Source organism: Onychostruthus taczanowskii, unplaced genomic scaffold, assembly GCF_017590055.1.
Source record: "Onychostruthus taczanowskii isolate IOZ18803 unplaced genomic scaffold, ASM1759005v1 scaffold6, whole genome shotgun sequence".
In the NCBI taxonomy this organism is placed as follows: domain Eukaryota; kingdom Metazoa; phylum Chordata; class Aves; order Passeriformes; family Passeridae; genus Onychostruthus; species Onychostruthus taczanowskii.
In genome coordinates this window covers 2,160,786-2,174,686 of record NW_024503679.1, presented here as the reverse complement: position 1 = coordinate 2,174,686, position 13,901 = coordinate 2,160,786, and the positions used below count along the sequence as shown (strand labels likewise).

Genomic DNA, 13,901 nt, shown 5'->3' with positions numbered 1-13,901 from the left:
ATGAGTTAAATCATAAACATCCCTGATTCATATGAGAAGCTGCAGTTCATAGTTCTGGAGCTCACACATAATCTCTGTGATGGATGCATCAAAGTGGGGTTTGTTGCTTTCAGTTGCATATTGTTAATTCTTGCTCTGTTTTGGGCTGGTCAAACTCCTTTTCTCCGGTGTGCATAGATACATTTTTTCTGCTCAAGTGTTATTAGTATAGTGTTCCCCCCCACTCCACCCAACCCCTCATCTCCTGCAATTTTAGTGATTGGTCATTAATCAGCTGACAGAGAACCCAGAACTTGAGTAGCATATATCTAAATTAAAAACAGTAGGTGTTTTTTACTTCACATTATTATGGAAGTAAAGCACAATCATAACTAGAAATAGGGAGTTTCAGTTCCTGCATAAAATCAAACTCTAATAGTAAGAACTTCTTTCTCTGGAGTTGTGTGTTCACATAGATGTGCATGAGGAGTTCCTCTTGGATGGAAGGTCACAGTGGATACTTCTCTGTTTAGATTCATCTCTAAGGACTCAGACTACAAATCATGTAGCAAGAGGGAAAGCAGACAGTTTCTCTTCACTAGGCAACAAGTAGAAATAGACTATTTATAAGGCACTATTTCTGTGATTTGTAGTTTCCTGTTGTTTCTAGTGGTTTAGACTTACTGCCCTTAGGTACATGTACAAATCTCTTAGCACTGAAAAACCCCTGCCTCAGTCTTCAGCCTGAAGTCAGACTGTCCTGAACTTTAAAGTACCTATGATAAAATGACTTGGAGACACTATTCAATTTATTGTCTTTACTTGTGGCATGTGCTTCCTGCTGGTTGTGATGCCTTTTTTGAGCTTACCCAGAAACAGAGGCCAGACAAAGATAAAGAATAAAAGTGGATATATTTAATGAAGGGCCTTCAGGTGAATTAAGAGCAGACAGACCCTCCTCAAGGGGCTACACCCAGAATGGATGATGGTCATCATGAGTTTTTCAGACAGATATAAGTTTTGTCCATTTACATATCAGGAGTTAGTACTCCATTTACAGCTTCAGGTGATGAAGTCACATTCCCCCAGTTTGCTCCCCCCCAATTCACTTTTGTTTTTACTTTTTGGGGCCTGAGGCTGTAGGGTGCCCTTGGATCTCAGACCTAGAGGGATTGTTTTGTCTGACCAAAATGTGGACAGGTAACTAACACTTTATATGGAGTTTAGAGTTATGCACTATTGCAGTACAAGATTTCAAAAATATAAAGGCTGAAATCTTTAGGCATCAGCAGGTAGCACCATACAGTAACACTTCAGCACTTTCCTTATACCTTTGTTCAAAAAGGAACCAGCAGGTTTTTTTCCTTTAGATACTTCATCTGCCAGAGTTTAGAACCTGGGCTGTTGAATGCTGAAGAGTACCTCTTCTCTGGGGAGGTTGTGTTCTCACTCACTGCCCAAGAGCATGGTGTTCAGCACCAGACAAGACTCTGCAGGTCATTTGTTTAGGTTTGTGATAAATGGCAAGGAAATGGTGGAGAGAAAGCAAGAAACAGCACACATTTGTTTAACTTATCTTTTTTTCTTCCCCCTCCAGAAACAAAGTAAAGATAGATTTGGGCTTGAAGGTGATGAGGAATCAACCATGTTGGAAGAATCTGTTTCACCTAAGAAGTGAGTGCATGCAACAGGAGGAAATGGTCTGTTTGTAAGAGTGCCACATTTAGCTGTAGCAGCCTTTTCAAATGAAGTAATACAGTTATTACTGTGAAAGAATGATTTTCTACAGAGTATTTCAATAGAAGGAAGTACTGTCCCCAGGCAATTCAGCAGACTCCTAGCTTCATTCAAGGATTGAAGAGCAGATATTTGTCACAAAATTGTTGGTTAGGGCAACAAGCAATGGCAACATCAACTTGAGTCTTGAACAAAGGCACTCAGGCTGTAATTCAGTAAAATGCTGGGGCAGAGAGGGGGATAATGAAGCAGAGCTGAAAAGTTGTAGTATTTTTTTTCATCTTCATGTGTGATTTACATGGTTTTGGTTGCTTGTGTCTGCCAGTTCCATGGTTTCCAGTAGATTTGACACCTGTCAGTTTAGTTGTACACAGTGTTATGAGCAGAGCTGGCTTATTTCACCAGCCAAAGCCATCAGATGTGTGGTGTGGTAGGGGAAAGGCTTTGGTACAAGTAGGTCAGGTTATGGTTTTGATGGGAGAGTAACTGAACATAGGGAAACACAGAACTGTAGAGCTGGCCACACTCTTGAAAAGGAATGTCAGATCTTTCTGTGCAGTGAGACCATAAAAACAGATTTGTGACATTATAAGCTGTAATGAGCTACTCAAGTCTTTTCTTGGAGCTTTTGAGGGTGGCAGTGTCAGCAGTGTGTATGTGAAAAGTCCATTTGATTTATTGTTAAGCCTACAGTTTATATGAGATAGATTTGTTAGGTATTTCATGTGGCCTTATGGGAAATTTCATCTTTTGATGGATCACACATGTTCAGATGTGCTTTATTTTGACATGGCCCTTTCCAAATCACTTCCAGAATATACTGTTAGTTAAGTGCTGTGCAGAAAAGCCCAAAACTTGTAGTAGATAAATACAGGATTTTTTCATAGTTGAAATCACTTTTTTCTTCCCCTCAGCAGAGTGTTGTTGTTAGAGCCTGAATTTCTGTCAACACTTCTAGCTATTAAAGGTTGAATCATGTTTAAATATGAGCAGTATATCTGGCAAGGCAGTTCAGGACCGTGGATGGCAGTAACTTTATTTATTATTCTCCAGTCCAGTATCTGGGGGACTGCCAGATTATTTGCAAGTACTGTGTGTGCTTGTTTGTATAAAGGGGGAAGAAAGTAAGTTTTTATCCCAATTCTAGGGAATACTAGCAAAATATCTCCACAAGGTTTGTGCTTCTATTTTGTATTGTTCAGCCGGTGATACAACTGAAACAAAACAGTTGTTATGCCATAAACCTGGTTCTGGTTCTGTCTGCTCTGTGTCTAAAAGGGGTAAAGCTATTGTATCATGTTTAACAAAACTGCACATTGCCATCTTTCCTTGGTGCCTGCTCATTAGTGCTATTAATAACTGATCTGCCAGAAGCCCCTGATTATCTTTTTTCCAATACATTAGAAAATGGTTAGAAAGAAAAACCATCAAATTCTCCAGCTTCTCCAAACGTTGTGAAATGCATTTGAAATCCTAGAAGAAGCAGAGCTGACAGAGCTCAGTTTGCAGGAGCTGACTGACTGTGTGCTGGCTGTTTCCCCAGACCCACCATCCTGCAGCAGCAGTTCAACCGCACCGGGAAGGTGGAGCACGGCTCCGTGGCGCTGCCGGCTGTGATGCGCTCCGGCTCCAGCGGCCCCGAGACTTTCAACGTTGGCATCATGCCTTCCCCTCAGCAGCAAGTGACAACTGGCCAGATGCACAGAGGACATATGCCCCCTCTTGTGAGAAACCCCCTTGTTTTGTGTGTGAAACCTCTCTGTGCAGCAAGTAGTCAGAAAGAGAATGTTAGGCGCATTTCTAAGACCGGGAGTCCTGGCTGTAGTGTCCTGACTGTTCTACCAAGCAGAAGTTATGAGTATCCCTTAAATATTTAGGGTGTCACTTTTTGATTTATTTCCTCATTTTCTTTAAAGCAGGCTCTTCCAGCCTTTTCTTTACTTGTAAGTAGTTAAAACTAAGTATTCAAAGGGCAAAATAAAAAGGTTTAAAGACTGGCAAAAGTAAGCAATTTTAAGGATAAGGCTTACTTCTAACTTATCACTAGCCCACCAACTTAGAAATTTTTTAGGAGGCCCAAAACCGATGGTGCTTTTTTCATTTAAATTGAAAGACTTTCACAAGCCCTAAACAGCATTTAGAGAATATAATCAGTGCTTAAAATCATTACATACTACTAGAAGAACAGTCTGTGTAGTGAATTGACCTTGGCTGTTTGCCAGATGCCTGCCCAGCAGGCACTCTTACTCCTCAGCTCAAGAAGTCTGTATGGAGGATATAGAAGATTAAAAAAAGCTTTATATCAATATAGGTCAAGATAAAGACAGGGAGATCATCAATTGTGTTCATGGGCAAAACAGAATCAAAATCATGGACAAAACAGGTTGGAGAAAATTAATTTAGTTTACTGTCAATTAAAATACAGTTGGATGGTGAGAAACAGATGAAAACTAAAAATTCTTCTCACCCACCCCCTTTTTTTACTCAGACTCAATTTCACTCCTTCAGTTATGGCTGTTCTACTACTCCTTGCTCACAAGTACCCAACTTGTAACAGCCCCTCTCTGCTTCTCCTTGCTCCAGCATGTCCGTCCTGTCCTTCCTGTGGGCTGCAGTTCACTTCAGGAGAGCCTGCTCCAGCCCTGGGCTCCTTCCTTGCAAGGCCCTGCTCCAGCACAGCCTCTCCATGGGCTGCAGTTCCTTTCAGGGAGATATCCACCTGCTGACTGTGGGGTCCTCTGTGGTCTGCAGGGCAGATATGGGGTATCTGCTCCAACACAGCCCTCTCCACAGACTGCAGAGAATTACCTGTTGTACTTTGCTCTCTCCCACAGGCTAAGGAAACTCAGCTGTGCTGTCTTGAGCATGCCCTCCACATCCCTGTCAGGCACTGGCATTTTCAAGGCTGTTTCTTGAACTCCTTTTTGCCCTCACTGCCCTTTGTCACCAATGTTTTCCCAGAGGTGCCATCAGTTTGGCTGCTGCACTCAGCTGTGTTGGGTCTGTTGGAGCTGTCTAGAGCCAGCTGTGCCCAGCATGGGGCAGCCTCTGACTAATTCTCCTAAAGGCCACCCCTGCTGCTAAAATTTCTGCCACAGACACTGAATACAGACAGCGTCCTGCTCTGCCTAAACCCCTTCAGTTTTCTGGTAGCTTATGCATGTTGATGACAATTTAGTTTTAGGATCATCCTTGATTGCACTGGGAGGCTGTCCCAGGAAGTCAGTAATGATCTCCAAAGCAAATTGAGGTTTCATGCTGCTCAAATGCTGGTCAGTAAAACAGCTCAGTGGGGTTGTGTGTGTCTGTTGGCCATGGTTTGAGCTGAGAATGCTGAGCACTTTATATATGTGTGAAAGTAGCACAGAGTGTAAAATGGCATGAGCAGATTCAGGACTGTGAGAAGAGTTTGAGGGCTTTGCTTTCTCCACTGTGCCAGGAAAAGGCAACTCTCTGAAATGGCCTCTCTGAAATGGTGTGGTTGCTGGACTGCTGTCACTCAGGCTGTCTTCATGCACATGTGGCTTGTGCCTGAAGTGCCCTCTGGAGCACAGCCCAGCCATTTCCTTCTCTGCCTTGCAGACCTCAGCTCAGCAGGCCCTGATGGGGACCATCAACACCAGCATGCACGCGGTGCAGCAGGCACAGGCCGACCTCAGCGAAGTGGACAACCTGCCACCTCTGGGGCAGGACATGGTGAGTTCTGATCCACACACAAATGAGCCTTGGGCTTTGGGTTGTTTGCAGACCAGTTTAGTCATTGTCCCCAGATCTAAAGTGATACTGCTAAAGCTTTTAAGATGGGGTAAAAATGTTGTGCTCTCTTTAAGGAATTCATGTACAGTGGCCCACTTCACTCTAATCAGTCTCCTGAGACCAGGTGTAGCAGACTTCCTTGCATAAACCTGCCTGGAATGTTCTTTTTTTGTGGGCATATGTACAGTTAAACACAAACTATGGACAGTATTAATGGTGGGACTTACTGCCTCCCAGAGACATGGAAAATAAGAACAAAATATGAGTCTGTTGTTCTTGATCCAGGTTAGGGCAGGAGGACAGAGCCAGAGGGTTATTGCTTATGGGGGACTGTCAGTCAAGAGTGTTTAGCCTTTCTTATGGCATTTACCTTAAAAGGGCAGCTGTTGAAATGTGAGAGCAAATCTGTAATGAATGAATCAGCAGAAGAAAATGCTTGCATTCATATTTCACTTTAAGGCCTGCTGCTTGTCTTCTGTTTCCCTTTTAAAAGTTCACAAAGGAATGGAATATGTACCTAGTATCTTGTCTTACAGAACCTCACTGCAGTCCTTAATTCTTCTTTTCATTATTGCTCTTCAGGCATCAAGAGTATGGGTTCAGAACAAAGTTGATGAATCAAAACATGAAATACACTCTCAGGTTGACGCAATCACTGCAGGAACTGCATCTGTTGTTAACCTCACAGCAGGTAAATTTCAATGGGAAGGATTTCCTTGCAGTCTCCTAACTATTTGTCAATCTAAATCAAGAAACATATTAACAGAGTAGGGGGAAGCTGCAGAAAATTTTGTTTAAAACACACCGATAGCTAAGTGCATTAATGTGTGGAACAAACTTGGTGTCCCTCCCAGCACATTTTTTTCTATGTTCTTATCTATCTTTAGTTTCTCTGAAGGTGTAACAGTCAGTGAAGATAAAATGTAGCTGGCTTATCCAACAGAGAGTATTTGCAAGGTTACTACAAGAAAGCATCATTGATCTGGCAGCTGTTAAGGAGAGATTGTTTTTATTGACAGTGTATTTATTTTTCTTCAGCAAATTACAGGTTGAGGGAGCTGCAAGTGGCTTAAAGGAGACAAAATTATATTGCCTTAGGTTCTTTCAGTATTGAAGGAGACTGAAATTGTGGATTTCTCAGCAAATTACATTGAATGAAGAAACATTCTATTAGAGGATAGATTATTGCAGAAAAAATGTAGAAATGAGAAAATTTACAACAATTTAATGTTTTTTTAAGTGACACATTACTTAGTAGGCATTGCTTGGCTGTCTTGAAATGTCTCTTTTATCTCTCACCAGAGTGTAGCTTGTTGTAGCTGCTGCTGTTTCCCTTTTAGCCACTAAAGCATTCTGATCATTGAAAAACATTTGCTCTGCAGGGGACCCAGTTGACACTGATTACACTGCTGTGGGATGTGCAATTACAACCATCTCCTCCAACCTCACTGAGATGTCCAAAGGTGTGAAACTGCTTGCTGCTCTCATGGATGATGAAGTTGGAAGTGGAGAAGATCTCCTGAAAGCTGCTCGAACCTTGGCCAGTGCTGTCTCAGACTTGCTGAAGGCTGTGCAGCCTACTTCAGGAGAGGTGAGTAAAGAAAAACTTCTCAGGTTCCCTCTTTTTGGCCATATTGCTTGCACACTAATGCACAAGTTCCTTGAGGAAATAAAAAATGCAAGTGAAGTTCATTTTCTGTGGATTAATGCATTTCACTGTTACCTCTTCCCAGCCTCGCCAGACAGTTCTGACTGCAGCTGGCAGCATTGGACAAGCCAGCGGGGAGCTACTGAGACAAATTGGGGAGAATGAAACAGATGAAAGGTTCCAGGTAATGAGGGGTTGCTGGTCACTGTCAGAACTGTGCAGTTTTGTAATGAGGAGAGCCCTGCATAAAACCAGGCTGCTCAAAGTGTGGTTAAAAAATGCTGAAGTTTCTCTATGCTAATTAAATCCATTTTGAAGTTGGTTTTAACTGCACAATCACAGAGTGCTGATTTCATAGTAACCCCTACTTCATTCTGTGCATCATACAGATGCTTCATGGAGAGCTTTTTGCACTGTATTTCTTCTCATTAAATATAATGGGTTTTTTTCTGCCTGCTGTCATGTTGAAATTATAAATAAGTGTATTGGAGGTATTTCCTTTGCTGGAAAACCAGGTCATTTTAACAGTAGAGGCATTAGGAAAAAACTGAAGTATATGGGTGGGATTTTAAGTGGGGAAATAGGAATTATTTGAACTTAGTGACTACAGGAATTTATACCTGGATGTGTTTTCATGTCACAGACTGAGTTTTCCTTTTACTTCACCAGGATGTTCTGATGAGTTTGGCCAAAGCTGTTGCCAACGCTGCTGCCATGTTGGTGCTGAAAGCCAAGAACGTGGCACAGGTGGCTGAGGACACCGTCCTGCAGAACAGGGTCATTGCTGCTGCTACCCAGTGTGCACTCTCTACTTCCCAGCTTGTGGCTTGCGCTAAGGTGAGGCAGAGGTGTTTGTGAAGGGGCAGAGCCTCGTGTCCAGTGAGTGCTGCTGCGTTCCCAACGCCCTTGAGAATGGACTCTTAAACCTTTTCTGAGTGCTCTGGGTGCTCTCCCCATGCAGGTGGTGAGTCCCACCATCAGCTCCCCGGTGTGTCAGGAGCAGCTGATCGAGGCAGGGAAGCTGGTGGACCGCTCGGTGGAGAACTGCGTGCGGGCCTGCCAGGCCGCCACGGATGACAGCGAGCTGCTGAAGCAGGTCAGCGCTGCCGCCAGCATCGTCAGCCAGGCCCTCAATGACCTGCTGCAGCACGTGCGGCAGTTCGCCAGCAGGGGAGAGCCCATCGGGCGCTACGACCAGGCCACAGACACCATCATGTGTGTCACCGAGAGCATCTTCAGCTCCATGGGGGACGCCGGTGAGTTCCTTCGAGGAGCGGTAGCTTGCCGCGGTTCACACGTGCACCTTTTAAGTCAAGAAAATAAAAATCCTTCTTCTCTGTTGTCTGCTTCTAAGTTGGTGCTGTTGTCATGGGTAGTGATCCAGCCCATATATAAATCAGTAGTGTGCATGTAGCTGTGTGCTAGATGGAGTAAATATTCAGTGAAAACTATCAATACCACGCTAAAGGAACACTGTAATATTTTGTCTGTTTTCTGCCACTGCTTCACTTCATAGTATTGTATAGCAATTTCTCATCTCCAAATAAGAAGACAGGCACCTGGTCAAGTACTTCACAGCCATTGGTGTTACTATGCATAGATTTGGTTGTAGGTTTTTAAACTTACATCTGCTTTTTCTTCTGAGATGTTTCTAAAAAGTGCAGCTTCTAAAACAAGAAACAAGATGTTTTTGGTTAGAGCCATTTCAATGGTGCTAACTGTTTTCTGAGAAAGTTCTCAGTTTATATTAGACAAAAGATAATTCCCTAGAAACACAGGAAGAAGATGGGTAATTGTTATTGAAGGAGTGAAATCTTGGCTGTGATTTGAAAGCAAAGTTGTTAATCTTTACTGGGACAGGAGTTTCCTTGAGCTGTATATTCAAAATTACCTAAAAATACTGATGGTGTGTTTTTGCCTTATTATCTAGATTGCAAATGCTGCTCTTTTTTCTTCATCTACACTGTAGTGGTTTCATTTACATTGGGATACAAGATTTGTTTGTGAAACTTTCAAGTTTTATATATATATATATAATTTTCAAGTAAAAAAATACTTCAGCAAATATAACTTCCTGTTTGCCTTGTGAAACGATGCTGAGTTTTGAAGCCAAGACTGAAATGCAGAGAGGAGCAGTAACAATGCAGCTGTGCTCCGCAGGTGAGATGGTGCGGCAGGCGCGGGTGCTGGCTCAGGCCACCTCGGATCTCGTCAATGCCATGAGGTCTGATGCAGAAGCAGAGATCGACATGGAGAACTCCAAGAAGCTTCTGGCTGCTGCAAAGCTCCTGGCAGATTCCACAGCCCGCATGGTTGAAGCTGCAAAGGTACCGGGGAAATGTCAGCTTAACATTGTGAGGCTGTACACAATGAAGAGAGGGTGTGTGGGATTTATAAATAGCATCTGGCTGGTAGTAAAGATGGTTTCTCTTGTCCTGTAAAAGTTCTTTAATGACTTGCTACATTCCAAAAATCAATTTATTAGCTACCTGGATTTTTTTTTGTTTTAAAAGATCATCTTGCACTGCTTTTGCTTTCCTGTGTGCATAGTGGCCATGACTCAAGCCATGTAGGGCAGCTACCACCAGCCCTGAGGCCTGGTGCAGGGTCTTGTACCAGTGCAAGTGGAACAACAGAACCACAGCAATCTCTCACTGGAGTCATTACAAAGCAACTCCCCTCTGTCTAAGAAACAGTTTCCTTCACCTGAGGAATCTTGCCTGTGTTGTTCCCTTCCACATCCTTCCCTCCTTGTTTTCACAAGAGACAAATATCACACTTTTTCTTCCCTTTCTGTGCTGGAAACCTGTTTCAGTCTGCTAGGGAGGAATATGCCTTTGAATTGTTTCCCAGATCCTGCACTGAAATTATTTTTACTGCAGCAGGGCCAACCATTCTTGCTGGAACTCCAGAAGTCCTGTGTGCCTGTCTGCCTATCCTTGACTTTGCAGTCTTTTCTGACTTCAGATGGAGAAGATCTACTGTGTTAAACTTCAATTTTTGGACTGCAGTTACTGAAAGACATATTGAATTGGGAATTTTAGAAACTGTGGGTTTTTTTTCAAAAACCTATATTCATACATTATTTCAGATCAAAGGAGAAGCAGTTTAAAAAGGCTTCTTTCCCAAGCACCTGAAGTGGTGTATGAAGCAAATGTTCAGCTTTCTTCCTCTAAGTACCAGACTTAGACAGTAACAGCCTTCCACTAGAAACAGACTTTCTGCAGTTTTGTAATACTTCAGTGTTCTTCTACCTTCCTTATGATAATTTAAGGAAAATTAATGCTGATGTAGCAGATGCTGTCTGAACTTAAGTCTTGATGCTCATCCACATTTTCTCCAGTCATTTTTACTCAGACTTACTTGTTTTGCTTGGAAATTTTGTGCAGGGAGCTGCAGCCAATCCTGAAAATGAAGATCAACAGCAACGTCTGAGAGAAGCAGCAGAGGGACTGCGGGTTGCTACCAATGCTGCTGCACAGAATGCCATCAAGAAGAAAATTGTCAACAGATTAGAGGTTGGAAACCATATAGTGAAAGTGCTAAGCAGAGAATGACAGTGCTGGAAGCTCAGTTCCAGAGTACAAAGCTTAGAATTAGACATGCCAGTATATCATAACATAGTCCTCAGAAAGCTGAGTAACTTGTATCACAGATAAAGTGGTAAAGTGGTGTAAGGATTTGACTCAGAAGGCATTAGATGGTGGCTTAGTCCTAAAATTAAAGAGCTGAGCTGAAATGGCTTCATTGCTTTGTTAATTTGTCTCTGTGGTGTGCCATTTACCCTCAGTACCTCTTGTGCCTTTACTAGGATATACAGTTCCAGATGAATTTCTGAGCAAAGTTAGGAGGGTCTCAGCATGTCCATTTAAACTGGGAAATTACTCAGGATCAGGAAAGAGAAACAAAGTAAAAAGATAGATCCTGTCTAGTGGCCCAGCCAAGAGGGAGAAAGACAATTTAGTAAGGATAAAATACCACGGAAGTTTGTTTTGAGGGCAAAGTTTGATCTTCACATTCTCAACTAAAATGAGGAAAAGACAGATTGAAAGAAGAAACTTTTCATAGTTCCTAGTTTGTAACTGTGATTTTTGCATTAGTCTGGTTCAAATGCAGTAAGGTGACCATGTTCCAGAAATACACTAAGGTTCCTGTGTCTGTCTTGAACTAAAAATTAGGAGTACTTTAGGAAATAAAGGCTGATGTCTGTAATTTTCTAATTGCATTCAAGAAAGTTTTATGAAAAGAGAATTTTGGATGTTTTGCTGTTATAACATATACTGCCTTACAAAGGAGTAAAATGGGTAATAAACTTCATGCTTGCTTCTATTTAGTGGGCCAGTTAGTGTTGTACGACATGTTGGAAGTACCTTGGATAAATTGTTGAATTTTTATTTTTGTAACAGGGAGATATTGATAATAACATTTGAAGGTCTTCAGAATGCTTTTAGACTCAGAAATTGCAGTATTCTGTACCTCTGTGTCATTTTAGGATCTTTGCTTTTGCCATAGAGCAGTCTATGGGTCAGAGCTTTTAGACTCAGAAATTGCAGTATTCTGTACCTCTGTGTCATTTTAGGATCTTTGCTTTTGCCATAGAGCAGTCTCAGCAGAAATTGGCTCCCTTGAGTCCTGGATCAGAGGTATCAGTGCAGCAGTGTGCAGCACTGTGTGTGCTTTGCCTGTTTCCTCTGGCCTTCAAAAGGATCTCATTGTTTAGACCATTTCTGCTGTTTGTAGTTCACTTATCTTCCTCCTGCTGAAACCTAAGCTGTGAAAGAGTAAGGGCATAGAATGCTTTTAAGTCTGCCTTTTTCTTTGGCAGTTGATTGGCAAATCAGAGATGGATAACAGTATTCCAATCATTCTCACCTTGAGAGAAGAGCAATGGTGGTTAGTTGAGGTTTCCTTAAGGCAAATCAAATTAAGGGATAAAATGTATTAATTTGTCAATGTTGTTACTGTCAAAGCTACCTATAGTAATGTGTGTTTCATCCTCTGAATTACTCCCTTTTAGCACTGATTTAACTTTCTTTTTCTCCAAAGATTGCAGCTAAACAAGCTGCAGCTGCTGCTACTCAGACTATTGCAGCTTCTCAGAATGCAGCTGTTTCCAATAAGAACACAGCAGCCCACCAGCAACTTGTGCAGAGCTGCAAGGTAAACACAGCAAGCCCATGACAGATAATGCTTGAACAATTCTTTTTGGGGATGAGGATCACCTTCTATAATAGTGTTGCAACCTCAAAAGAAGCTTTAAAAAAAGAAAAACAGAGCAACACTGTATGTGTTCACGTGTGTGGATTCTGGAGAGCTCACATTTACTGTGTTATCTGTGCATTGCTGAGCTACTGTTAGTGCCATGTAACACTTGGCACTAACACACACCTTAGCAAAGGATGCACAGGTGTGTAACTGCTCAGTAACAACCAACTCTCCTGAAGTACTTTTACTACAAGTTTTGGTGCAGATCAGCCAGCGATGGAACATGTGCAGAGCTGTACTGGAAGCACTGTACAGAGGGGTCCAGTTGCTCAGGAATTTGTGATTCCTTGACTGTGATTCTAAGCCTTGGCCCTGCATTCATTGTGTGTGAGTGTGATCTTCCTGATCATCAAAACAGGCTGTACAGAGGGGTCCAGTTGCTCAGGAATTTGTGATTCCTTGACTGTGATTCTAAGCCTTGGCCCTGCATTCAGTGTGTGAGTGTGATCCTCATGATCATCAAAACAGGCTTTTGAATCATACATGCAGTGAAATGGGGCTGAGGTCTGTTGTGGGATAAAGGGAACCTTTGGATTTTCTGTAATGAAGGATGGAGTAGCAATAGTGATTTTTACTATAATGGAGTGAAATTCTTATTTAACTTATCAGTTATATAAGAGATCATATAACTGACAGCTGCTCCTGCTATTCTGCTGTTCCACCTCCAAGCAACTGGGATCTTAAATGTCACCATAAAAACATAAGTGACAGACCTTACAGTGGGGTTACCATGATTCCTAGCTTGAAGCTAAAGCTGTAGGATCACAGATTTCAAGGTATGCCTGAAGTCAAGCACATTTTTATACTTCCAAGCTAGAATTCAGAGTCTGATGAGAAGCTGTTTTCCTTTTGTGTTTAAGCCGTATTTGCAGAAGACAGGATGCAGAATGCAGAAGGATTTTCTTCTGCATCCAAGGGCATTTAAGAGGGGAACAAGAACAAAGCCATTAAAGATGGTATTGTTAAAACCCACATCAACATTCTGCAATTACTTCTTGTCATGGTGCAATCCTAAGAAATGTTGGAATGAAATAAGATAGCTCAAGTATACTTCAGAATTGTGTTGTAGAGAGCTGCTATTTCAGAATGAATTTTTTAAAAGTGCAACCTGATAACTATTGTTTATTGTTCATTCTATTTTTTTCTTGATGCTCATTTCTCAAATGACAGAGAAGATTCAGTATCTACTTTTTTACATTTTTGTGGTGGTGGTAATTTAGTATTGCACTGCTCAAGTGTTGTTGTGAAATGGATGGACAAAGCCCATAAATGTGAACAGTCCAGGAATCAAGTTTTAGCAATATATGCTTGCAAATGCTCCAGCCATGTATGATGTTTTGTGTTTCTGAAAGCCAAGGAAAAGTAGGCTGAGGTGCTCGTGTGTAAGAGAATGTTCTGCTTTCAGAAATCTATCACCGTCACTATTGGCATTTGAACATGCAAAGGAAATAATTAATACTTGATGTACACAAGTATTGTGTACATCACATATATTTGCATAAATATCTTGGATTTC

At 41.9% G+C, this 13,901-nt stretch overlaps 1 protein-coding gene across 14 annotated transcripts in view; it reads left to right on the top strand.

Annotated features, from left to right (window-relative positions):
• The window catches only part of TLN2 (talin 2), a 146,173-nt gene that overhangs the window by 73,487 nt on the left and 58,785 nt on the right, over positions 1-13,901 (top strand). For all 14 annotated transcript variants that reach the window (XR_005953697.1, XM_041418350.1, XM_041418348.1 and 11 more), the window contains 11 exons: positions 1,577-1,653; positions 3,260-3,440; positions 5,299-5,412; positions 6,055-6,163; positions 6,855-7,063; positions 7,206-7,304; positions 7,790-7,957; positions 8,082-8,376; positions 9,281-9,447; positions 10,510-10,638; positions 12,167-12,280. Coding sequence is in view for 13 of the 14 variants with exons in the window: in XM_041418350.1 (XP_041274284.1) it covers positions 1,577-1,653; positions 3,260-3,440; positions 5,299-5,412; positions 6,055-6,163; positions 6,855-7,063; positions 7,206-7,304; positions 7,790-7,957; positions 8,082-8,376; positions 9,281-9,447; positions 10,510-10,638; positions 12,167-12,280 (1,662 nt within the window). In the remaining variant the exon portion in view is untranslated. The remainder of the gene's footprint in view (positions 1-1,576; positions 1,654-3,259; positions 3,441-5,298; positions 5,413-6,054; positions 6,164-6,854; positions 7,064-7,205; positions 7,305-7,789; positions 7,958-8,081; positions 8,377-9,280; positions 9,448-10,509; positions 10,639-12,166; positions 12,281-13,901) is intronic.